The following is a 26,827-nucleotide window of genomic DNA, read 5'->3' on the forward strand; positions in this document are numbered from 1 at the left end:
AGAGGAAGTACTCAACTGCCTAATTTCTTCTCCCTCAAAAGAACTGGAAGAGTAACAAACTCCAAGCCATCCTCAGTGGTGCTGTAGACCTAGAAAGGTATCATCCCAAAATGTGACAATGACTGGTCCATTTGGAAATTCTGGCAACTTCTATGTTTACACATCTGTAGCCACTATATTTTCCATAGCAATGCCACAGAGTTTAGGCACAACCTCACACAATTCAGATGCAACTCCCATCACTGGCACAGTCACATGATGATACAGGGTAAGTCTTCAAGGTGAGTTCAAAGATACCAAGAAGCCCTCCGTTGTCTTATTTTTCATCATAGATAATGGGAGGGGCAAATAGCAATGAGAGTCAAAGGTCAAAGAAATCTTAAGAGCCAGGCGCAGTGGCTCACACCTGTAATCCCAACACCTTGGGAGGCCAACACAGGTGGATCACTTGAGCCCAGGAGTTCAAGACCAGCCTGGGAAAGATGGCGAAGCCCTGTCTCTACAAAAAATACAAAAATTTGCCAGGCATGGCGGCACATGCTTGTAGTCCCAGCTACTAAGGAGAGTGAGATGGGAGAATCGCTTGAGCCTCTAGGAGGCTAAGAGTACAGAGTGAGCCGAGACTACACTAATGCACTCCAGACTGGGCAACAGACCTGAGAGCATTCTTTTTTTTTTTTTAATTAAAGAAAAGAAAAAATGAAATCTTAGCACATCCAGGGCAAAGAAAAATGGATATGAAAAGGCCATGGGACAGGTGCACAGGGATGTTTTAATCTGTTTTGCCAGGCTTTCTTTGCCACACATGCAGTATCTTTTTTTTTATTTCATTTTTTTCACATAATTTTTTAAAATTATACTTTATGTTCTAGGGTACATGTGCACAACGTGCAGGTTTGTTACATATGTATACATGTGCCATGTTAGTGTGCTGCACCCATTAACTCGTCATCCATTTACATTAGGTATATCTCCTAATGCTATCCCTCCCCGCTCCCACTACCCCACAACAGGCCCTGGTGTGTGATGTTCCCCTTCCTGTGTCCAAGTGTTCTCATTGTTCAATTCTCACCTATGAGTGAGAACATGCGGTGTTTGGTTTTCTGTTCTTGTGATAGTTTGCTGAGAATGATGGTTTCCAGTTGCATCCATGTCCCTACAAAGGACATGAACTCATCCTTTTTTATGGCTGCATAGTATTCCATGGTGTATATGTGCCACATTTTCTTTCAGCTCTAAGTAGGGCTGCTTCTTCCCTTGGTTCAGATCTTTGTGCAAACTAGTCAAATAAAAGATAATGGCCAGGCATGGTGGCTCATGCCTGTAATCCCAGCACTTTGGGAGACCGAGGCAGGCAGATCACAAGGTCAGGAGTTCGAGACCAGCCAGCCAACATGGTGAAACCCTGCCTCTACCAAAATTACAAAAATCAGCCAGGTGTGGTGGTGGGCACCTGTAATCCCAGCTACTCGGAAGGCTGAGGCTGGAGAACTGCCTGAACCCGGGAGGCAGAGGTTGCAGTGAGCCGAGATTGCGCCACCGCACTCCAGCCTGGGTGACAAAGCAAGACTCTTACCTTGGGTGGGGGTGGGAGGGGAGCGGAAAAAAAAAGATAACTTCTGAGAATCTGGTTGCTAGTAGCCGGAAACCTGACAAAATAAATGTCCCACCTGGGGAATCATGTATGGGCCACGTAAGCAATCCTCCCTGACCATATCTACTCAGCCTCTGCAATTCCCCTTCACTCCCAGGACTGTCTCAGTGGATTTCAGTCTCATACGCATCTTTCAAAAAGAGTCAGTCAGTGATGCAGTGTTGCTCAAGCCCTTCAAAATTCACAAAACAAGTATTTCTCAGGTCTCTTAACTCCACAGGCTGTGTATGTGACAAATGAGCCTCCTGACAACCATGAGAAGTCAGATGCCTCTGTCTACAAGACCACGGTCAGTTTCAGTCATGGACTTTCTTCACTTTGGGGCTCAATTCTTAGCACTTGGCTCTGTAGAGCCCAGAGTCCTAGATCATATTGTCTGATTTGCTTGGCTACTCATGAGTACTGCTCATATATTTAGTCCAGAGCCCAGTCTCGTGTTCAGCAGGGATATTACACAGCTTCCCCATTTCCTCAATAGTTGCAGAGTGTCAGCTCTGGTGAAATGACAACTGGGGCTAGTCATGAGTCACTGCTCTCTTAGGTATTCACTTACAGTAAACACACCTCCAGTTCTATAATGCTTGACGAACATGCCATGTTGTACTATTTTTTTGATTATGGTTTTGCTGGCCTTCTTAAGGAATGGTACCAATTTAGTAATGTATCCAAAATGGAAACCAATACATAGTCCAATTCTATGTTTTTTATTTTATTATTTTAAGACTTGACTATCAGGATGTGAACAGTCAAAAGCCATCTATTAGGCCAGAGACAGGCTGTATGCATTTACATTGTATACATCCTAGGTGCTGAAGCCCATGTACTCTCTCACTGCTTAAATGTGTTGTCAACCAACTATCATTGCACCCACCCACCACAAGTGAATGCATCATCAAGGCCCAAGCTGGGAATTCTTGATCTCTGTAGTTAGCCACTCTCAGCAGCCTCTGCTTTTCCGCAAGCCATCCACAGGCAGGCCCAGCTAATCTAGACATCCCACACATGCTGTCCTATACATGAAAGTGCCCAAGTCCTTCCCTTCAACTATGCTGTTTGATATGATCCCAAGAGTATTTCACAGCATCCTTGATTTCTTAAGTAAGATGCTCCAGGCTCTAGCCAGGAGCAGTGGTGCATAAGTGTAGTCCCCACTACTTAAGACGCTGAGGTGGGAGGACTGCTGGAGCCCATAAGTTCAAGTCAAGCCTGGGGAACATAGCAGAACCCTGTCTCTTTAAAAAAAAAAAAAAAAAAGATATTCCAGGCTCATCTTTTCCATCTCCTTCAGATCTGAAATAAGCCATTTATTATTTATCCAAGGTGGCACAGGTTACTCTAGTGGAAAATAGTATTTAATCTAGATGCTAAAACTGTTCACTCGTATTCAGTTGTCACTGTTTCTAGGCCTTGTCAGTGTTTATATTAAACTTATATGCAAATCTGGTGAATAAAAAGCAACTTACAGGCAAAGGAAATAGCTTCCCATTTACTTTTATACATAGACTATTTGGATAGTTATCTTCTTGAGGGCAACTTGTCTCTGCCAGGCAAAGTCTGCATTAATAAAAGAAAAAAAGTATTCTTAAATAGCGTGCTCAAACATTCTCATATGTTTTAAAATTCAGAACTACATGCATATAGTAAGCAAGTATAAAACTAAGGTAACAGAAAATTTCAAACTCACCTCAACTGAACTTGGACTGTATAATCTCTCCTACCACCTGGCAAAAAATCCCTGTTGGAAAGAGAAAGAAAATGGGTTAAAAAAGCACAATAAGAATTCTCAGAACAGTCTCACCAGGAGGAAAAAAAGGAAAAGCATTATTTGTATTTTTCTTATTCCCTGAAAGGTGAACAACAGACTGCCAATAATACAAGCCTTAATCAAACCTGATTGGCTTAACTTCTAGCCATGTCTTTACGGCAATTTTAAGGTAGTTTCAATGCACAGGAACTTTGATGATGCAAAACTGATTTCAATAGACATCAAACTTGGCAACATGCAAGGAAGCAGACTAAGTTCAGAGAGTTTTAATCAACAAATCTATTTGCTTAGAGTATTCTAATCACTTGAAGACTTTTTTTTCTTTTCTTTTTGAGACAGAGTCTTGCCCTGTCGCCCAGGCTGGAGTGCAGTGGTGCAATCTCAGCTCACTGCAAGCTCCGCCTCCCAGGTTCACGCCATTTTCCTGCCTCAGCCTCCCGAGTAGCTGGAACTACAACGCCTGCCACCACGCCCAGCTAATTTTTTTGTATTTTTAGTAGAGACAGGGTTTCACTGTGTTAGCCAGGATGGTCTCGATCTCCTGAACTTGTGATCCACTTGCCTCGGCCTCCCAAAGCACTGGGATTACAGACGTGAGCCACTGCGCCTGGCTGAAGACTTTTTTTTTAAATATAAAGACCTATTCACTGGATATTCTTATTGACGTCAAGTACAGCCTAAGCATTAGTTTTTATAGTTACTAGGGGGATACTAATATAGACCCAGGATAAAGAATTAGTGCCTAGAGTCTCAGTATCTCCATACCATGCAACTTCATAATTATGTATCCAATTAAAGATACAGAACCTCTTACAATTTCTAGATGAGAATCTAATGGTCCCATGTAAAATATATTTCGTACTGAACCCTCCAAACTCTTGCCACGCAACATGGAGTCCACAGGGAAGCAGCACTGTTATTCCTTAGGAGCTTGTTGGAAATGCAGACTCTCAGGCCCCATCCTAGACCTATAGAATTAGAATCTGCATGTTAACAAGATCCTCAGGTGACATGCATACATATTACAGTTTTAAGAGTTATTATCCTCAGCCATTGTCATAAATCTTGGACTCTGTCAGAGAGAAGATCACTAGAGTATAGTCCTTTCTTGAGAAGACTGGAGTACACTGACCCCTCATGGTGCTCTAACTGGGCCAGTCTTTTCACTGTTCCCAATCCTCGAGCTCCACTGGAAGGCATTAAAGCACAGCAGTGACAACCACCTTAAGTTCTACAGTCCCAAGCTGTACAACATCGTGCAAATCACTTAGCCATTCTGTGCGTCAGTTTCTACATCTGTTAAAGATGGAAAATTACTGTACCAACCTCATCAAGTTGCTGTGACAATTAAACATGCTAACAACACATGTCAAGTGCCTAAATGTAAGATGTGCTCAACACATGGAAGCAGCTGGCTGCTCTGACTGTTTCCACTGCTCCCACTGTTCTTACCAAGAGCAGCTATCTCAAATGGCTATTCAAAACATCCCCATATCCTTGACAATACTGACCTCTTCTGAGCAACCCATATCACTCCACTTATGCAAATCAAGAAACATTTCATATTCTGGGCGCTGGAGCTTCAAAGACAAATATAACACAGTATTTGCTTCAAAGGATTTATATGCTAAGCAGGTAAGACATACAACACGTAAAATAAAATATGGTAAGTGGTACAGTACATTATGAAAAGTAAGTGCTATAGAAAGGGAAAATTTTTGTCTTCAAAGTTCAAGGTCATTATCATAATTAGTCCAATCTAACTAGGAAACAGGGTTTTTTCAGCAGTGGTTCTGCCTACTTCTGCTTAGTGGCTCCACTAGGAACATGAGTAACTGTGGGTATCTAGTACAGTAATTTCCGGCAAAATAGAAAGGCCAGAGATACAGATCAGAAACTTGTTAGTTGGGAAATATGATGTGAAGAAAGAGAAACGACAAGAGATGAGCCTAGAAAGATGGATGGAAGCATAAAGAGTTTTGAACAGCTCACTAAGGAGTTATACTTTATTCTGGCAAGGGAAATTAACAAAAACTGGAAAATACAATGTGCTAAATATCTTCACAAACATTATGAGTAATGACCAAGGCATTTTCTGACATTCATTTTCTGCCCATCATTGTTCTAGGAACTTTTACATATTGGTTCATCAGATATAAAAGAAGAATTTACTATATGCTAAGTACTGTAATGGGTTTTGAGATGATAAAAATGAGTAAAAGATGCTGCTTTCATTAAGAAGGTTGCAAAGGCAAGCAATGAAATAAATGCAATGATGCCTTAACAGAAAATAAGTACATGGCAAAGTGAGAAACAACGGAAACATTAAAGCAAATCTGGAAAGGCACCACAGGGGACGTATGACCTGAAGTGGCCCTTGAAACACAGCTCAAGAGGTTTGCCAGGCAGAGTACAGAGAAAGAAGACGGCAAAAGTGCAAAGATGTGAACACTATGGTTAACCTAGGAAACACAAATGGGAAAGCCTAGTCAGAGCACAGGTTGTTAGAAAAGCGTAACAAGAGATAAGATGATTAAAAAAACAAAACAAAACAAAACAAAACAAAAAAGCAGAGCAAGATGTTGAAAACAACTGCCAGGCAATGGAGTGTGGACTTTATGAGGTACCATTAGAGTGTGTTTAAAGCATCAAAGAGAAAAAAACTGAATGGGTTCATGCCTGTAATCCCAGCACTTTGGGAGGCCGAGGCGGGCGGATCACAGGGTCAGGAGATCGAGACCATCCTGGCTAACATGGTGAAACCTCGTCTCTACTAAAGATACAAAAACTTAGCCGGGCATGGTGGCGGGCGCCTGTAGTCCCAGCTACTCGGGAGGCTGAGGCAGGAGAATGGCGAGAACCCGGGAGGCGGAGCTTGCAGTGAGCCGAGATCCTGCCACTGGACTCCAGCCTGGGCCACAGAGCAAAGACTCCGTCTCAAAAACAAACAAATAAAAAAAAAATGGTAAGACTTGATGAATGACTAGATGTGAGAAGGCAGGATAAAGGAAGGGAAGTTTCTAGGAGGGTATCCAGGTTTTGGAATGCTGCAACTGAAGAGATGGCCATGCTACTCACCAGGACAAGAAGAGGCAGAGCAAGTTACAGCATCAATCTTCCAAACCACCCAGAGAGGTGGTGATCATTATTCCAATTTTACACGCTGAGAAAGTGAGGTTTAGTCACCTGTTTAGGGGCATACAGACCTAAGTGGTTGGCTCAGAATTCACTCTCTACTTAGTATTACTCTAAAGACCCTACTACCTCCCTCAAAGGCAGAGTTGCCTTGCTAAGTTTTAAATATTCAGAAGGACATAAAAGAATCAATGAAGGGCCGGGCGCGGTGAGGCCAGTGGATCACGAGGTCAGGAGATCGAGAACATCCTGGCTAACACGGTGAAACCCTGTCTCTACTAAAAATACAAAAAATTAGCCAGGTGTGGTGGCAGGTGCCTGTAGTCCCAGCTACGCGGCAGGAGAATGGCGTGAGCCTGGGAGGTGGAGCTTGCAGTGAGCCAAGATCGCGACACTGCACGCCAGCCTGGGCCACAGTGTGAGACTCCGTCTCAAAAAAAAAAAAAAAAATCAATGAAGTGCAGCAAACTGAGAGGATATTGTAAATGAAGAGTGGCCTATGACAAAGAGGCCTCTGTCCAGGCAGATTCAAATGTCATTAATGAAATGAGTAATGCAGAAGGAAATATACTAAGCAAAAATCTCCTTGAGGCCAGTTTGTTTTTCAACTTTGCATCTTTGGTGCCTGGACTATTGTCTGGTCCATGGTGGACAGTTAATAAATGTGTGCTGAATGAATGAATAAAAGAACAAAAGACAAGCAGGTTTGATGGAAGGCAAGTTCAATTTTAGATGTGTTGTGCTTGATGTCCTTGTAGGTCAAAGGAGAGGCACTGAAAACGGTGTCTGGAGGGAGGTGTTGGTAATTTCGCAGCCACCAATATAAAAATAATAAAACACATTAATGAATATTATCATAGAGTAGCAAGAAGAGAATCCCAGATTGATTCCTGAAAAATGGGTACAAGAAGCCAGTGTGAGGAACTTAGAGAGCATGGTTAAAAATATACTAGCACCAAATGGAAGGAGCAGCGCTAAAGCCAAGAAAAGAACTGAATCCAATATTCAATCTTCGCAAGATGTAACAGAAAGAAAAAACTTGGACAAGAATGTATTCAAGCCTCTAGTCTAGATCTTACTACCACTACAGGCAAAGGGGAAGGAGCTAGAAACACAGCTGTGGTTTTCAAGTTGGCTGCATACCAGAACCTGGGAAACTTTAAAAATCCCTGATGTTTGGGTTCAATCTTGAGATTCTAATTTAACTGATGTGGGATAAAACCTGAGTATGTGAATTTCCTAAATCTCCCCAGTTGATGCTAATATGCAGCAAGGTTTGAGAAACATGCGGAGAGAAGTAGTTAAATTACACGAGAAGCATCATCCGAATCCAGAATGTAAAATATGCTAGAGACAAATAAATCACTTTTTCTGGAAAGTAGTGTTATAAAATAAAGTCTAATGAGAGAAACCAGGGCTCCTTGGAGAACTGATCAATTCTAGATAAGCCTAGAGCATTTTTGGTGCAAGAAATTAAAGAGTGCTCAAAGTGGGTTTCAAGGAGAGAGGTATATCAATAGGGCATAGGAGCCAACCTCAAAGAACTTCTAATAGACAAAGATAGAACAATTTGAGCAATATAAATTATTGTAACATTGGAATATAACCCATAGAGCACCCATGAGTCCACACTGCTATAAATGAATAAATGGGCTGGGAATGGTGGCTCACATCTGTAAACCCACTAGTTTGGGAGACAGAGAAGGGAAGCTCACTTGAGCACAGGTGTCTGAGACTAGCCTGTGCAATACAGTGAGACCTCATCCCTACAAAAAACATAAAAATTAGCCAGGTGTGGTGTTGTGCACCTGTAGTCCTAGCTTCTTGTGGAACTGAGATGGGAGGATCGTTTGACCCCAGGAGGTCAAGGGTGCAACAAGCCATGATCACCACCACTGCACTCCAGTCTGGGCAAGAACAATACCTTCTCAAAAAAAAAAAAAAAAAAAGGCTGGGTGCGGTGGCTCACACTTGTAATCCCAACACTTTGGGAGGCCGATGCGGGCGGATCACCTAGGTCAAGAGTTCAAGACCAGTCTGACCAACATGGTGAAACCCCTTCTCTACTAAAAATACAACAGTTAGTCAGGCATGGTGAAGAATCGCTTCAGCCTGGGAGGCATAGGTTACTGTGAGCCCAGATTGTGCCACTGCACTCCAGTCTGTGCAACAGAGCGAGACTTTGTCTCAAAAAATAAACAAACAAAAAATAAACAAAACAATAAATGAAAGAAAGAAAAGAAAAGAAGACAGCTCCTCCTTGTAAAAATAAAATAACCCCAACGTAAAAAAGATTAAGGACGACAGAAAATCATCACTGGAACACAAGCATGTTTCTGCTAAAGTAACTGCTAAAGCCAAGATTCACAAGTGAACACTAAATTAATCTGCAAAAGTTTGAGGAAAAACAGAATACTATGTGCCTAGTTTCAAAGTTATCTTCGCAAAATATTTGTCATTAACAAAGGAACAAACAGTAACTTTACAGTGCAGATACCTGGCAGCTGGTATCAGCCAAGAGATCAAGGTTAACATCACCAAAAATAAGATATCAGTATTATGTTGCCTGATATGATACCCTGAGAAGGGCACATAACTTGAGGTATTCTTGCCAAAAATGCACAACCTCCATCTAATCATGACAAAACATCAGCCATATCCCCAAATGAGAGTCTACAAAACACCTGACCAGTTGTGAAAGACAAAACAAAACAAAACTAAGAAACTGTAACAGATTGAAGTAGAGTAGGATGACTCAACAATTAAACGTGATTTGGGATTGTATCTAGGAACAGAAGACGTTCATTGGCCAAAAAACTGGTGAAATCTGAATAGTCTGTAGTTAATAGTACTGTATCAATGTTGATTTCTTGGTTTTGATCATTGTACTATGGTGATATAAGATTTAATATTAAGGGAAACTGGGATAAAGAATATATGTCCTATTTCTGTAATTTTTATCTAAATAAAAATTACTACAAAATGCAAAGTTTTTATGCTGGGCATGGTGGCTCATGCCTGTAATCCTAGCACTTTGGGAGGCCGAGACAGGTGGATCACTTGGGGCCAGGAGTTCAAGACCACCCTGACCAACATGGCGAAACCCCATCTCTACTAAAAACACAAAAATTAGCCAGGTATGGTGGCGCCTGCCTGTAGTCACAGCTACTCAAGAGGCTGAGACAGGAGAATCGCTTGAACCCAGAAGGCGGAGGCTGCAATGAGCCGAGATCATGCTACTACACTCACTCCAGCCTGGATGACAGGGCGAGACTCTGTCTCAAAAAAATAACAGGTCAACTGTTATGGACTGAATTGTGTATCCCCAAACATATATTGAAGTCTTAACCCCCAATGTGACTGTATTTGGAGACAAGGCCTGTAAGGAGGAAATTAAGGTTAAATAAAGCCACAGGGTAGGTCCCTAATCCAATATGACTGTGTCCTTACAAGAAAAGAAACACATCAGGGATGCACTACTACAGAGAAAAGGTCATCTGAGATGTGCAAGCCAAGGAGAAAGGCTTCAGGAGAAATCAAACCTGCCAAAATCTTGATCTTGGACAGAAGCCTCCAGCATTTTGAGAAATAACAGTCTGTTGCTTACACTGTTCTCAGTCTGTGAAATTTTGTTATGGCAGCCCTACAGGTGAATAAACCAATATTCATGAGAAATACATTCCAAATATTCCTCTTACCTGGATATGCATATCTCTCTAACTTGTTGAGGTGTCAAAGCAAAAATAAAAAACTTCTCTTGAAATCGCTGAATACTGCTTTGAACTGGGAAGAAAAAAAAGAAAGATAATATTTCAATAACAAATCCAACACTATAACCACCTGCAATAACCAGGCATTTTTTTTATGAAGTACCTGCCTAATTCTGAAACGTTATGGTTAAAATACTCCAAAATCAAGAAGTACTAAACTGCATTCATCTTGGAATCATGAGTAAAGTCACTACAAAGGGATTTCTTTAACGTTAAGTATGTAACCTCATTCTTTATTCTAAAATACTAATGCAGGCTGGGCGCAGTGGCTTATGCCTGTAATCCCAGCACTCTGGAAAGCCGAGGTGGGTGGATCACCTGAGGTCAGGAGTTCAAGACCAGCCTCACCAATGTGGAGAAACCCCGTCTCTACTAAAAATATAAAATTAGCTGGGCGTGGTGGTGTGTGCCTGTAATCCTAGCTACATGGGAGGCTGAGGCATGACAATCGCTTGAACCCAGGAGGCGGAAGTTGCAGTGAGCCAAGATTGCACCATTGCACTCCAGTCTAGGCAACAAGAGTGAAACTCCATCTCAAAAAAAAAAAAAAAAAAAAAAACTAATGTATAGTAAAAATGTAACAAAACCCTTCAATATTACATTTCATTCTTAACTATAATATTATCTAATGAAACGAAGTCAAAATGCTCCCCAGGAGAACTCTATCCAAGAATTAAATACTTTTTATTTTTCTTTGTTGTATTTTGCTTTTGGTGCCCTATATTTATTACACAAAACACTCATATGAGAAAAATTTGAATGTCAAAACTTTTAAGTTTTGAAGTTATTGAGATACATAATAATTTGCATATGAAAGTCTGCCCAGTTAAAAAATATTACTTAATGAAGTCATCCTTATGTATATTACCTGAAATGTATTTATGACTTCACAAAAGCCTGTAATAGGTTGATAATGAATTATTCAATAATGTTCTAGTGTCCATTAAAACAAACATAAAAGTTAATATATATATAGAGAGGCCTCAAGTCTTTTGCTTCCTAACAATTGCAACATCACCCAAGTAAAGGCAAAATGGGGACAGGCACAGCCACGCCTGTAATCCCAGCACTTCGGGAGGCCAAGGCACATGGATCACCTGAGGTCAAGTGTTGAAGACCAGTCTGGCTAACATGGTGAAACCCCATCTCTACTAAAAACACAAAAATTAGCCAGGCATGGTGGCATGTGCCTGTAATCCCAGCTACTCCAGAGGCTGAGGCAGGAGAATCACTTCAACCTGGGAGGTGGAGGTTGCAGTGAGCTGAGATCGCACCATTACACTCCACCCTGGGTGATGAGGGAGACCCTGTCTTCAAAAAAAAGGCAAAATGGTCCTTGTGTATAATACTGTCCAGTTTTCCTGCTACATGAATATAAAAAAGATGCCAATTGAATATCCAATGTCAGAGAGGTTCAACCACAAGTCACATGAAGTCAGAAAAATATTAATTCCCTAGCTAAGATGTTCTTTTCTTTAAGCACAGGCAGTTTATTATATCAATTATTCTCCTAGAAATCATGTCACAAAATGGTTCATATTTTTTCAGGACACTTTAAAAAGGAGGGAAGAGGGAGATGCCGTTTATGATGAAGGTCAAAAAGTAAAATAAAACTTTGGATTATAAACATAATTATGGAGCATCAAACACAGAAACATAAGTAAGCCTCTTCATTTCTCCAGTTTCTATTTACTCCTCAACCCTTTTTTTCTTCTTCAGACTCCACTTTTCATTCTCTATCTGTGGCTAAGGTCACCAATGACCTCTTAATTGCCAAATGTAACAACCTATATTTTGAGATTACAAGTAAACTTGCTGCATTTTAATCTTAATTAATTAATGACATGAGCATCCAGTCTCTTGAGCCAGAAACCTCAAAAGGTCTAACGTAAGTACAAATGGAGAATTAAAAGAAAAGAGTTCAAAATGAGGCATTAAAAAATAAAACTACTTGCAGAAATAATGAATCAATAATCCTACCTTTGATGGAGGTGAAAAAATGATTTACAAATCATATTCCATGTAAAATAATACAAAGAACTACCTAGTCACATCATAATCAAACTACTGAAAACCAACAACTATAAAATCTTGAAAGCAACAAAAGAAAAAAGAAACAAGGGAACAATACAAACCAAGGCCACTTCTCATCAGAAGCAATATAGGCCAGAAGGTATCTTTAAAGTGGTGAAAGAACAAACTCAACTGAAAATTCAATATCCTTCAAAAGCAGAGTGAAAGAATAACTTTTCAGATAAACAGAAGATATAAGAATTTGTTGACAGCAGACATGCATTACAAGAAATGTAATACAAAATTACCAGGATTATTTAAAAACATATAAATTCAAAACTGGATCTCTGGGAATGAAAATCTTACAGTAAATAAGTGTAAATGTAAAACAGTATGCTGTATTTTCTTCTTGTAATTTCCTTCAAAAGACTATTGAAAGCTAAAGTGATGGCATTGAAAGGCAGGATTTCTAACACAGGGAGGAAATACGAGAACAGCAAAAAGAATGGAAGGGGTAGATAAAGGAAATTATCTTCCCAACAATTGTATTTCCTGCTTTTTTCTGATAAACCTGATTAACTAAATCTCCCTAAAGACCAATCCACTCTTAGCATGCCAAAAGCAGCAGGTATCTACACCTGTAAAGTTGGGCACAAGACCCTCTGTGAATTCATCAGGATAAATGCCAGTATTTGAGGCTCTGTCTGAATGACTGGAGTCAATCTATCCTTAAAAGTTTCCAAAAACCATGAACCTTAACATTTGGAATGAGAATGGTTCCATAGTCATGTTATACATGCATGCTCGACATGTACTTTTATATCAAATTGTACTTACATGTTGCACATATGCAATACATATGTACAATTTAGAGAACTGGCAGCTTAATGTTAGTAGTCTGTGTCATAATAGACATATTCTTGGTGTGCCTTTTATTTTTCTGACATATCTTTGACTTTACCTATATTTGCTGTCGAATTTTCAATCCAGATTATAATCTCAAATAACCACACTGTATCTACAGAAAAATGGATTTGTGTCATTGCTATATACTATAACTAGACTCCAGGAACTTACAGCAACAAAAAATAGCGTATATGCTAATACAAATCTAATGTGTATTAACATTGACAGTTTTTAGGTAAGTCAATTTTATGATAGAACAGCAGCCAAAAGCATACCAAACTTTCCATAAAGTAAATTTGTTAACTAAATGGTCATTTTAACATAAATCATGAGAAAGAATGCAGGATGCAAAGTAAAGTATGCAGGTTTTGCAGTTTATTTTCTCCCCATTGTCTACAATTTGGGAATCAGAAAACCAATTCTGCAGATCCCATGAAAGCCTTTAGGTTAAGAGCAAATGAAGGAAAAAAGATCATGGCTCAAGGGCATGAATTAAATATGGCTTTATTCAAAATCTTTCCTTTTGCAACAACTCTTCATAATGTAGATTCTATTTGCCAAATATAACCACATTATCTCCCATCGTGTCCTCCTTTTTATGTAAACTTGACATTCTTCCAATTGAGTAGTGGGGTCTTTATCACCCTCCCTTTGAATCTGAATGGTCTTTTGTAATAGCATCAACCAACAGTGTACAGTTTAAGTGATGCTATACAGCTCCAAGCCTGAACCATAAAAATACCACGCACATCTTCCTTGCTCTGTGGGGACACTCATTCTTGGAACCTAGCTCTCATGCTATAAAATAGCCCAAATTAGACCACATGAAGAAGCCACATATGGGTATTCCAGCCAACAGCCAAGTTAAGTCCAAGTCATCAGGTGGCATAGCTGCCAAACATGGCAGGGAAGATGCCTCCAAGTGATGTGAGCTTCTAACCAAGTGCACCTCAAGCATATGTCTTCTCAGCTAAGACCCCACACATCTTGGGATAAGAAACAAGCCACCCACACACTGCCCTTCCAAATTCCTGACCTAAGGAATCCACGAGCTTGTCAGATACAGTAAGTTCCTCTTCAAAGGTTTAATTTCTGACTTCTTTATTCTTTGTTCTTGAGCTCTACTTCCTTGTCTCTTTTCTTAAGCTATCTGCCCTGTAAACAACTTCTCCTGCCAGTGCCAATCTGTAACTCACATCTCTTCCTTATTTGGAAAGAGTCCTCTTTACTCCTGGCTACCCATTCTGTCAGCAACCCCTACTGCTGAAATAGCTCTCCCTGTTGAAAACTACCCTTCCCACCTTTGCCGCACCCTGACATGCCCAAACATGCCTTGTACCATAATAGAAAGCCTCTCCCTTCCCGCCTAATTAGCCATATTCAATGTTAAATGGTAGCCAATAGGGTCAGTGTAGATTGTGCAGTCTGACTCCAGCCAATGGGGACAGGACACAGAACCAGGGATTAACCGTGTTAGGGATAAAAACCCCTTCTCTCCTTTGTTTGGTGTGCTCTTACAGCGGCCAGAAGTGCAATCAGCACCCTTCTGCAGAAGTAAATTTGCTTTGCTGAGAAATGTTTCGTTTGGGTGCTTGTTTTCCTTGTCACTCCAAGCCCTTGTTTCTAACAACTTGGGGGCTCATCCGTGATTGCCTTTCTCAGCCGGGAAGAGGTCCCTGACCATCTCTCATGAGGAGATGCATCCCACTGTCTCGTCGTGGTGTCCTCAGGGATGAGGGATCAGGACCTCCCCCAGCATGACGAATAAACCTGGACTCTCAGCAACGCGGGTGAAAAGGATCCTCACATACCATGGCGACCAGGTAACTCTGTGCACAAACCAAGGTAAGAAAAGTCACAGGGGCAACAAAGTATTTCCTTGGTAGTTGGGACATCTTGGAGGTTGAATGTGTGTGAATGAAATGTATAATTAAGCACAGAGCAAGTGCGGAGTCCGGATCTGCAGTTACGTGGTCACCTCACACGGCTTATGGCAGATTCCGGTTGTGGGGCTTATATTGACACACTGATGCTAAGAGGGACTTAAATTCCCACGACAGAAGCAGCCAGAGAAGGACAAAGCGAAAGGAGAGGAGTGCAAGACACCGCCAGTTGTGGGGGCAGGGGGATTAAGCCTCTAGAGAAAGGAAGGCAAGAAATCTCTAATATGAGGAGGAACTGAGCCTCAGCAAATCTTTAGAGAAGGGAAGACAAGAAATCTCTAACACAAGGAGACACTGAGCCTCAGCAAACCTCTAGAGAAGAGAAGGCAAGAAATCTCTAATATGAGGGATTGAGCCTTAGCAAGCCTCTGGAGAAGGGAAGGCAAAAAGTATCTGAGGAGGGACAGCCTCAGCAAACCTCTAGAGAAGAGAAGGCAAGAAATCTCTAATACGAGGCATTGAGCCTCACACCAAAACCTCCAGGATGGGAAACACCCCAAGACAGACAAGAAATAAAAGAGATAAAGCTAGTGATGAAAATAACATTCCCTCTGGTAGTCCCTTAGGTCTCATGTTAAAATTCTGGAGGGATAGTGAAAGGACTAAACATAAGAAAAAACAACAAATGATAAAATGCTGTTTCATTTGGACCACAGAGTTCATCCTCAAACCCTCAGCTTTCTGGCCAAAGTTTCAGTCAAATGATTAGATTTGTCACGTTCTAATAGAGTATGTCAATGACAAGAGTCCCATCTCCCAGGAGGAAACAGATTATGCCCTGTGTTGGCAGCAGGGACCCATCCTTCTTTACCTCCTAAAAGCTATAGGAAGTAAGCTAGAAATCACTTCCTCTGAGGAAAGTAAGACCTCTACCTCAAAACAATCCACCAATGCATGAGACTCACTAGACTACCTACTTCCACCAAATCCCCTACCCCAAGCGGGTGCACAGGACCCCCTTCACTCAATTCCTCCTCCGTATAACCCTGAGTCAATGTCTGCCCCAATGCCCTATGCCCTCCTTAACCACACGTCTGAGTCTACGCCTCCTCCAGGAAGGCTCTAGTGTGAGACAGAACAGTGTAAAAAGGATTTTCAGAACTTCCCTTTCCCCTCTGCCTCTAAGGAATCAGCCCCAACTCTTTTCCCCTTAAGGGAAGTACCCCTTGAAGGAGGAGGAATCAGCTTCGTAAATGTTCCCTTAACTAGCTCAGAAGTTCGAAATTTAAAAAGGAACTCAAGTCATTATTAGATGACCCATGTCGGGTAGCAGATCAAATTGATCAATTCTTAGGGCCACAGCTGTATAGTTGGGAGGAGTTAATGACCATCCTGGGCATCCTCTTTTCAGGGGAAGAAAGCAGCATGATCCATAGGGCTGCTATGGTAGTCTGGGAACGTTCCTATGGCAGACCAAAAATTTCCAGCCCAAGACCCTCAATGGGACAATAACAATGCAGCTCATCAAGAGAATATGAAAGACCTCAGGGAAGTGGTAATAAAAGGAATTCGGGAATCAGTACCTCAGACCCAAAATATTTCCTGAGCATTCAATATACAACAAAGAAAGGATGAAGGACCTATGGAATTCCTAGAGAGGCTGAAAGAGCAAATGAGACAATATGCAGGCCTAGATTTAGAAGACCCTCTTGGGCAGGGAATACTCAGGTTACATTTTGTTATAAACGGCCAGATATTGCTAAGAAATTACAAAAGACAGAGAATTGGAAAGACTGGACTATCAAAGAGCTTTTAAGAGTAGCTCAAAAAGTATATGTGAGAAGAGATGAAGAAAAGCAGAAACAAAAAGGAAAAATTATGTTACCCACCTTCCAACAGCAGTTCCAAAAGACAAGGCCCACCGATACTACTCTCTGTTACCTAGGGACTCCACCCTAAACAAGGCCTACAGGAAGCCAAAACTTACAAAGGGTTTAAGTCCTCACATGCTAAACCATATAAAGGACATAGAGAGACGAGACCACAAAACCTCGGAACAGGAAGGGAGGGAGGACAAAATACATGCTTCAAATGTGGAGGAGTAGTCATTTTAAGAGAGAATGTCCTGAATGGGAGAAGGAGAAAGAAGTCATTCCATTTAAGGCCTTTGAAGAAGAATAGGGAGTCAGGGGCTATATTCTTTTTATCTTGAATCCTACCAAGAGCCCTTAATAAATTTAGAGGTGGGACCCAAACATGAAAAGTTTATAACCCTTTTAACAGATTCAGGAGCAGCTCGCTCCTGTTTGTTTCCCTTTATCTAATGTCCCTTGCTCCTCAGAAGAACTTTTTGTCTTGGGGGTCAAAGGAGAAAGGTTTAAAGCAAGAATCTTAGAAGACACAGAGGTCAAATATAAAAACTCATCAGTCCGCGTTCCATTTCTGTTAATCCCTGAGGCAGGAACTAACCTATTAGGAAGAGATTTAATGCTAAAAGTAGGTATAGGCCTATGTGTCAGTCCAAACGGATTTCTCACCTCATTACATCTACTTACCACTGTAAATGAAAAATATATTCATCCTGATGTATGGACGAGAGAAGGAAATCGAGGAAGACTTCAAGCCGCTCCAATACATATAAAGTTAAAATCCCCAGGGGAAATAGTAAGAAGAAAGCAATATCCCAGTCCCCTAGAGGGCAGGATAGGCCTAAAACCTGTAGTCGAAGGTCTCATTCAAGATAAGCTCCTTGAACCCTGTATGTCTCCTTATAACACTCCAATATAGCCTGTAAAGAAATCAGACGGGTCATACTGACTAGTGCAAAGCCCCAGAGCTATTAACCAAATAGTCCAGACTACCCACCCTGTTGTTCCCAACCCTTAGGCTATACTTAGCAAAATACCATATGACCATCAATGGTTTACAGAGATAGACTTAAAAGACACCTTCTGGGCATGCCCCTTGGCTGAGGACAGCAGAGACACATTTGCTTTCAGATGGGAAGATCCTCATTCTGGGCAAAAGCAATAATACCAATGGACAGTCTTGCCCCAAGGGTTTACAGATTCACCTAACCTCTTTGGTCAAGTCCTAGAACAGATTCGAGAACAAATTTGTACCCCAAAACACACATGCTTGCTCCAATATGTGGATGACCTGCTTATATCTGGTGAAGCTATAGAACAGGTGGCTGTCTTCTCCACACACCTTCTTAACTATTTACAAGGGAAGGGGTTAAGAGTTTCAAAAGGAAGGCTCCAATCTGTGGAACCCAAGGTTAAATATTTAGGACACTTAATAAGTAAAGGCAAGTCAAAGATAAGGTCCGAACGGGTCAAAGGAATCACGTCCTTACCTTTGCCTAAAACCAAGCAAGAGCTCAGAAAATTTTTGGGATTAGTTGGGTATTGCTGACCATGGATTAATATGCCCTAAAGATGAAACCCTTATTACCTGAAGCTCACCCAGGAAAAGCCTGACCTTCTCCTATGGACTTCTGATGAAATCCACCAGGTTGAGGAGCTAAAACACCTACTCATCACTGCCACTGTCTTAGCCCTTCCTTCCCTAGAAAAACCATTTCACCTTTTCATTAACACAAACAAGGGGATAGCTTTAGGGGTGCTTACTCAAGAGCATGGGGGCCACTGACAATCTGTGGCCTTTCTATCAAAAGTTTTAGACCCAGTAACCTGTGGGTGGCCCAAATGTATTCAATTTATCACGGCTACCGTCTTGTTAACTAAAGAAAGCAGGAAGCTAACCTTTGGGGGAAACTTGGTGCTGACCACACCCCATCAGGTTAGGACAATCTTTTTTAAAAGGCAGGAAGATGGCTCACCGACTCAAGGATTTTAAAGTATGATGCTATCTTACTAGAAATAGATGACTTAATATTAACCACTGATAATTCACTTAACCCAGCAGGTTTCCTGACAGGGAACCCAAATCTAAAAGGACCTGAGCATAAATGTTTAGATTTAATTGATTATCACACAAAAGTCAAGGCCGATTTAAGAGAGACCCTTTTCAAAATAGGACATCTATTCATAGATGGCCCCTCTAGGGTAACTGGGGGACAAAGGCATAACCGGTATGCAGTGGTTGATGGAGAAGTTCTTGCAGAAGTAGAGTCAGGAAGATTGCCCAATAACTGGTCGGACCAAACATGTGAACTGTTTGCATTAAATCAGGCTTTAAAACATTTACAAAACCAAGAAGGGACTATTTATACTGATTCTAAATATGTCTTCAGGGTAGCCCATACCTTTGGAAAAATTTGGACTCAACAAGGTCTCATTAATAGCAAAGACCAAGACCTTGCCCACAAAGAATTAATCACCCAGGCATTAGATAACCTTCAGTTGCCAGAAGAAATAGCTATTGTCCATGTTCCAGGACACCAGAAAAATCTTTCTTTTGAAAGCCAAGGGAATAACCTTCAGACCAAATAGCCAAACAAGCTGCCATTTCCTCTAAAACACCCGTTTTTCACCTCACTCCTTGCCTTTCTCCCCCTACCGCCATTCCCATCTTCTCTCCTGCTGAAAAGGAGAAATTAATAAAAATAGGAGCCAAGGAAAACGTAGAAGGGAAATGGGTGTTACCAGATCAAAGAGAAATGCTATCTAAATCTCTCATGAGGGAGGTTTTATCTCAGTTGCATCAGGGTACCCACTGGGGACCTCAAGCTATGCATGATGCAGTTCTTGGAGTCTATGGATGTACAGGAATTTAGCAAAACAAGTTACAGATAATTGTCTAATACGCAAAAAAACTAATAAGCAAACCCTAAGAAAACCCCTCGGAGGAAGAAACCCTGGTTTAGGGCCATTCCAAAGCATCCAAATAGATTACACTGAAATGCCCTCAATAGGTCGCCTGAAGTATCTACTAGTAATACTGGATCACCTTACTCACTGGGTAGAAGCTATTCCCTTTTCAAGTGCAGCTACCAGTAATGTAGTTAAGGCATTAATCAAAAATATTATACCTAGGTTTGGATTACTAGAAAATATTGATTCAGATAATAGAACCCATTTGACTGCACATGTCATTAACAAGCTAGCGCAGGTATTAGAAAAAAGATGGGAATACCATACCCCTTGGCACTCACCTTCATTAGGAAAAGTAGAAAGAATAAACCAAACCTTAAAAAGCCACCTAACCAAATTAACCTTAGAGACTCGACTACCATGGACCAAATGCCTTCCTATTGCCTTACTGAGGGTCCAAATTGCCCCTCAGAAAGATACTGGCTTATCTTCTTATGAAATGCTATATGGGTTGTCTTATTTACACTCCACTGCTGACATTCCTACGTTTGAAACTAAAGATCCATTTTTCAGGAGCTATATACTTGGTCTGTCTTCCACTTTCTCCTCCCTCAAAACTAAAGGCCTTTTGCAGAGATGCCACCCTTGGAGTTCCCAGGATGACAGCGTCAGCCTGAGGATCACGTTCTCATCAAAAGCTGGAAGGAAGGAAAACACGAACCAGCTTGGGAAGGACCCTATCTAGTGCTTCTAACTACAGAAACCACTGTCTGCATGGCCAAAAGGGGATGGACACACCACATGTGAGTGAAAGGAGTGGCTTCCACAGCCAGAGAAAAACGAGCTGTCACCCCAGGGCCCACCCCCACCAAATTAACTCTAAAAAGGGCTTAATATTATTTTCCCTTTTCTTTCCAACAGAAGGTTACCTTGTCATCTACGTGACTCAAACTAAACATCCCTTAACCCTTCAGTTTGACCCTTGTTCAGTCATCTCATGTGGAGATGAACGAGCTCAAAGGCAGCTATCAAATGTAGGTAAGTATCTATGTCCATACTGTAGTGAGTCAACAAAGTATAAGTATGGATCCTTAAAAAGTTCCTGTGGTGACTGGACAAATGTTTGGTGGACCACCCAATATGGAGGATGGACAGCCAGGCCCCTTTCTTCAAACAAGTTGCAAGGACTGAAACAGAAACTCCAACTTATTCATGGTCCCACCCCACCAAATTGTAAGTCACTGCAGTGTAACCCCTTATTGCTAATTATAGATAGCCCAAACAGTGGCCCAAGAACCCTCCATATTCGAATTATTCGAATGGTATGGGTTAGGAGCAGATGTTACAGGACAGGACCCTGTAGGAATCTTCTCTCTAAGGCTGGCTAGACCATCAGTTAAAAAAAATAAAGAAATCCAGACCCAGAGTCCGGAGAATGTATGGGATCTAACACTTTCCCCAAACATATCATGCCCAGCATTCTCCTCCCATCTCCAGAACCACCCAACTAAGGTAACGGCTGTGAAGGTAAAAGACTTAAGGCAGACTATAGCTCTAGAGACGGGATACAAAGACGCAAATACCTGGCTGAAATGGATTAAATATTCCATCCGCACTCTAAACAAAAGAGATTGTTATGCTTGTGCGCACTGCAGGCCAGAGGCCCAGATTATCCCCTTTCCACTCAGATGGTCCTGTAGCCGCCCAGGCATGAACTGTAAGGTAGCTCTCTTCCAATGCCTCACAGCCTGGGGTAATGAATTATGCTGAGCTCTCTCTGGGCTATTCCCTGAAGTTCGGCACCTTATGGGTCAGCCCCTGAGGGCCATTCAGCTTCTGTCTCCCCATGTCAATTTTACCTCATGTCTCTCACAACAAGGGGAAAACTTAGCATTTCTTGGAGACCTAAAGAGATGCAGTGAGCTTAAGCCATTCTGAGAGCTGACCCATCAGTCTACCCTGATCCATCCCCAAGTGGATGCATGGTGGTATTGTGGCAGACTATTACTGGACACTCTGCCAAGTAACTAGAGTGGCACTTGTGCTCTGATCCAATTGGCCATCCCATTCACCCTAGAATTTCATAAACCAAAAAGGATAAAGACAAAGCATCATAAAACAAGAAATGGCCCTCATGGGTCCTTTGACCCTCATGCTAATATAGATGCCACATGAGTCCCGAGAGGAATGCCAGATGAATTTAAGGTGCAAAATCAGATAGCGCAGGGTTTGAGTCCATACTATTCTGGTGGTTAACTGTAAATAAAAATGTAGATTGGATAAATTACATCTACTACAACCAGCAACGATTTGTTAACTATACTAGAGATACTATTAAAGGGAGAGCTAAACACCAGCCAAATGGCTTGGGAAAATAGAATAGCATTAGACATGACACTAGCAGAGAAAGGCGGAGTTTGCGTCATCATTGGAACTCAATGTTGTGCTTTTATACCTAATAATACTGCTCCCGAAGGAACCATAACAAAAGCATTACAAGGTCTTACTGCTTTATCCAATGAAGTAGCTACAAATTCAGGAATAAACGATCCCTTCACTCATTTTTTTTTTTTTTGGTGATGGAGTCTTGCTCTGTTGCCCAGCCTGGAGTGCAGTGGTGCTATCTCGGTTCACTGCAAGCTGTGCCTCCCGGGTTCACGCCATTCTCCTGCCTCAGCCTCCCAAGGAGCTGGGACTACAGGCGACTGCCACCAAGCCCAGTTAATTTTTTTTCTGTATTTTTAGTAGAGTGGGGTTTCACCATGTTAGCCAGGATGGTCTCGATCTCCTGACCTCGTGATCTGCCTGCCTCGGCCTCCCAAAGTGCTGGGATTACAGGCGTGAACCACAGCGCCTGGTCCCCTTCACTAATTTAATGGAAAAATGGTTCGGCAAATGGAAAGGACTTACGTCCTCAATCCTTACTTCTCTTGCCATTGTAATAGGTGTGCTTATTCTTGTAGGATGTTATATCATACCCTGTGCCCAAAGCCTAGCACAAAGGCTTATTGAAACAACTCTCACTAAAACCTTTTTCAATCCCCCCACCACCTTATTCAGATAAGCTCTTACTTTTAGAAAACCAGACAGAAAAACAGAGTCAAGAAATGTTAAAAATATTTGAAGAGGAAGAAATATAAAATCAAAAGAAGGGAACTGTCAAGTATGGTAAGTTGCTCTTCAAAGGTTTAATTTGTGACTTCCTTTTTCTTTGTTCTTGAGATCAACTTCCTTGTCTCTTCTCCTAAACTATCTGCTCTGTTAACAATTTCTCCCACCAGTCCCAATCTGTAACTGACATCTCTTCCTTATTTGGAAAGCATCCTCTTCACTCCTGGCTACCCATTCTGTAAACTGCCCCTACCGCCGAAACAGCTCTCCCCATCAGAACTACCCTTCCCGCACATGCGGGAACATGCCTTGTACTGTAACAAACAGCCTCTCCCTTCCCACCTAATTAGCCATATTCAATTTTAAACAGTAGCCAATCGGGTCAGTGTAGATTGTGTGGTCTGACTCCAGCTAATGGGGACAGGACACAGAACCAGGGATTAACCGTGTTACGGATAAAAACCCCTTCCCTCCTTTGTTTGGTGTGCTCTCGCAGTGGCCAGAAGTGCAAGCAGCACCCTTTTGCAGAAGTAAATTTGCCTTGCTGAGAAATCCTTCGTTTGAGTGCTCATTTTCCTTGTAACTCCGAGTTCTTGTTTCTAAGAAGCATAATAAAATACCTGCTTTCACCACTATGTTTTGGAAGAGTATATTATATAGCAACAGTAAATGAAATAATGCCACAATTTCATGAATTTTGGCATAATCTTATCAGTTCCAAATATTATATTCAGATTCATTTATAATTACTAAATGAGTAGGCTACTAGTATGATATAATAGTTATGACTGCTCTAAATCTATGGATCCTTTTTTCCTCTTTATAAATTTTTAAACTTAACTAGACCAGAATGTAACAGTCCTATATCCTAGCCTTACCCCTACCGGTTACTATCCAAGTTATTTAGGAAATTTACAAGTCTCTCTACTCCTCATTTCAAATGGGAGTAACACTTTTCTCATCTGCCTTAAGATTGTTTTGTGGACTCAATGCAGTAACATGTGAAGGCATTCTGAAAACAGTTAAGATACTACACATGTAATATATTTTCACTTCTGGAAGTCCTCATCAAAAGTCTATGCTTTTTAAAAGATACCAAAATTTCAGGAAAAAACAAGCAGTTCAACAGATATATTTGTTACCTATTTCGTAACAATGACTTTATCTTGATTAGACATTTAGGTCAAAAATTAATATTTTAATGCGCCTAAATGTTAAATATACTTAATATAAAACCTGCCAAGTCATCCCCCACCATCACCCCCTGCAAGTAATATATTGACACCTTTTAATAAACTGGTGTATATTTCAGTAAAAATGCTTCGCAGGCTAGGTGCAGTGGGTCACTCCGGTAATCCCAGCACTTTGGAAGGTCAAGGTGGGAGGATCACCTGAGGTCAGGAGTTCGGACCAGCCTGGCCAACACGGCGAAACCCCGTCTCTACTAAAAATACAAAATTAGCCAGATATGGTGGCCCATGCCTGTAAGTCCAGCTACTCAGGAGACTGAGGTAGCAGAATCACTACAACCCGGGAGGTGGAGTTTGCAGTGAGCCGAGATCACACCACCGCACTCCAGCCTGGGCGATCAGAGCAAGACTCCGTCTATAAAAAACAAAAACAAAAACAAGAATGCTTCCTAGCAGTTACTGCCCAGGTTAACAGGGGCTCATAATATGGCTAACACAGGGAAAAGATAAACCAAGAGGTTTTATAGGTAGCTTTGTGGATTAAAATGGCTCAGTCTAGCCAATCTAACAGTAAAATAATTCATAAAGTAACAATGAATGAATCAGTTTAATTACTCTGCATTTCCTAAGATCCTGAGCTATCTGGTTCTCATCACCTACCAGCTACTGTATCATCACCAACAAAAGAATGTCTTCTACCACTGCAATGATGCACTAAAATAAAAGGGGGTAGGGTAGGAACAGGACTTCTAAAACTCAACAACTGAAAACAACTCAGTTTAAAAAGGGACAAAGGACTTGACAGACATTTCTCCAAGTACATACAAATGGCAAATATGCACATGAAAACATGCTCAACATCACTAATCATTAGGGAAATGCAAATCAAAACTACAATGCGATGCCACCTCACACCCATTAGGATGGCCACTATCAAAAAAAAAAAATAAGTGCTGATGAGGACAGGGAGAAACTGGAACCCCTGTACACTGCTGGTGGGGAATGTCAAATGGTGCAGCTGCTGTGGAAAACAGTTTAGTGGTTCCTCAAATAATTAAAAATAGAATTACCATATGATCACATATTCCACTTCTGGGTGTATACTCATAAAAATTAAAAAACAGAATCTTGAAGAGATGTTTGTATACCCACAGTCATAGCAGTATCATTCACAATAGCTAAAATGTGGAAGTCAACTGTCCATTTGAGAATAAATGAATAAAACACAGTATACCCATACAATAGAATAGTACTATGCCTTAAAAAGGAAAAAAAAAATCTGACATAACATGGACAAACCTTGAGGACATTACGTTTAGTGAAATAAGCCAGTCAGAAGAAGACAAATAATATGACATGTAAATAAAATAATAAGACATATAAGTATGATTCTACTTATATGAGAAATCTAGAGTAGTCAAATCTTAGAAAGCAGGATGGTGGTTGCCAGGAGCGGGGGAAGAGGGAATAGTGAATTACTGTTAAATGGGTATAGAGTTTCAGTTTTGCAAGATGAAAAGGGTTCTAGAGATAGATGGTAGGGATGGTTGCACAATATTAATATACTTCATGCCACTGGATTTTAAAATGGTCAAGACAGTATGTACTTTACCACAGTAAACAAAAAATTGGGAATGGGCACGGTGGTTCATGCCTATAATCCCAGCACTTTGGAAGGTTGAGAAGGGATGATCACTTGAGCGCAGGAGTTCAAGACCAGCCTAGGGAACACGGCAAGACCTGGTCTCTACAAAAAAAAATGTAAAATTAGCTGGGTATGGTGGTGCACACCTGTGGTCCCAGCTGCTTGGGAGGATCACTTCAGCACAGGTTAGGCTACAGTGAGCTGTGATCTCACAACTGTACCCTGCCTGGGTGAGAGACAGAGAGATCCTGTCTCAACAAAACAAAACAAAACAACTGGGCAGGGCAGGGCACAGTGACACACACCTACAGTGACACACACCTATAGTCCCAGCTACTCAGGAGGCTGAGGCAGGAGGTTCACTTGAGGCCAAGAGTTTAAGGATGCAGTGCACAATAATCATGCCTGTGAATAACCACTGCACTCCAGCCTGGGCAATATAATTAGACCCCCATCTAAAAAGTAAAAAATAATTTTTAAAACTTGGGACAAAAAATTTAAATTTGTTTAAAAATAAAGAGGGGCTGACCCTCAAATATGTAGAAATAAAAATACACACACAAAAAGAACATTATCATACCGTTGTAACAGAAGAAATATATAAAGTCAATATAAGCTGTCTTCTATACGAGCAAACTACCTCATTTTTGATAACATGTTTCTTAACATGTTGGAACCAACAGGCACACACAATGCTTTCAAGAAACACTTTCCAACTGCATCTATATAGCAATATTCAACTGTTTACACAGTTTTCACTGAACACTGCTTTAAATTATAATACCATTATATACACCAAAGTTTTTCGAATTTAACCAGATTTAAATAGAACACAGCAAACCTTAGTTATTTGTAGGTGATTTATCTATACAGAAATTATCATTTTATTAATAATCACCAGTGATGCTTCCTCTCCATTTTCACTACCACCACCCTACTTAAAGCCTATTATAACCTTCTACAAATGAAACAGCAGC

The 26,827-nt window shown here is 41.1% G+C and overlaps 1 protein-coding gene across 1 annotated transcript in view; it reads right to left on the reverse strand.

Moving 5' to 3' along the window:
- The window catches only part of PIAS2 (protein inhibitor of activated STAT, 2), a 108,162-nt gene that overhangs the window by 42,882 nt on the left and 38,453 nt on the right, over window positions 1–26,827 (reverse strand). The window contains exons 4-6 of the mRNA XM_011949352.1: window positions 10,253–10,337; window positions 3,339–3,389; window positions 3,118–3,208 (exon numbers count right to left, since the gene is read on the reverse strand). Of these exons, the coding sequence (XP_011804742.1) occupies window positions 3,118–3,208; window positions 3,339–3,389; window positions 10,253–10,337 (227 nt within the window). The remainder of the gene's footprint in view (window positions 1–3,117; window positions 3,209–3,338; window positions 3,390–10,252; window positions 10,338–26,827) is intronic.

Source organism: Colobus angolensis, unplaced genomic scaffold (assembly GCF_000951035.1).
Source record: "Colobus angolensis palliatus isolate OR3802 unplaced genomic scaffold, Cang.pa_1.0 Scaffold299, whole genome shotgun sequence".
NCBI lineage: Eukaryota > Metazoa > Chordata > Mammalia > Primates > Cercopithecidae > Colobus > Colobus angolensis.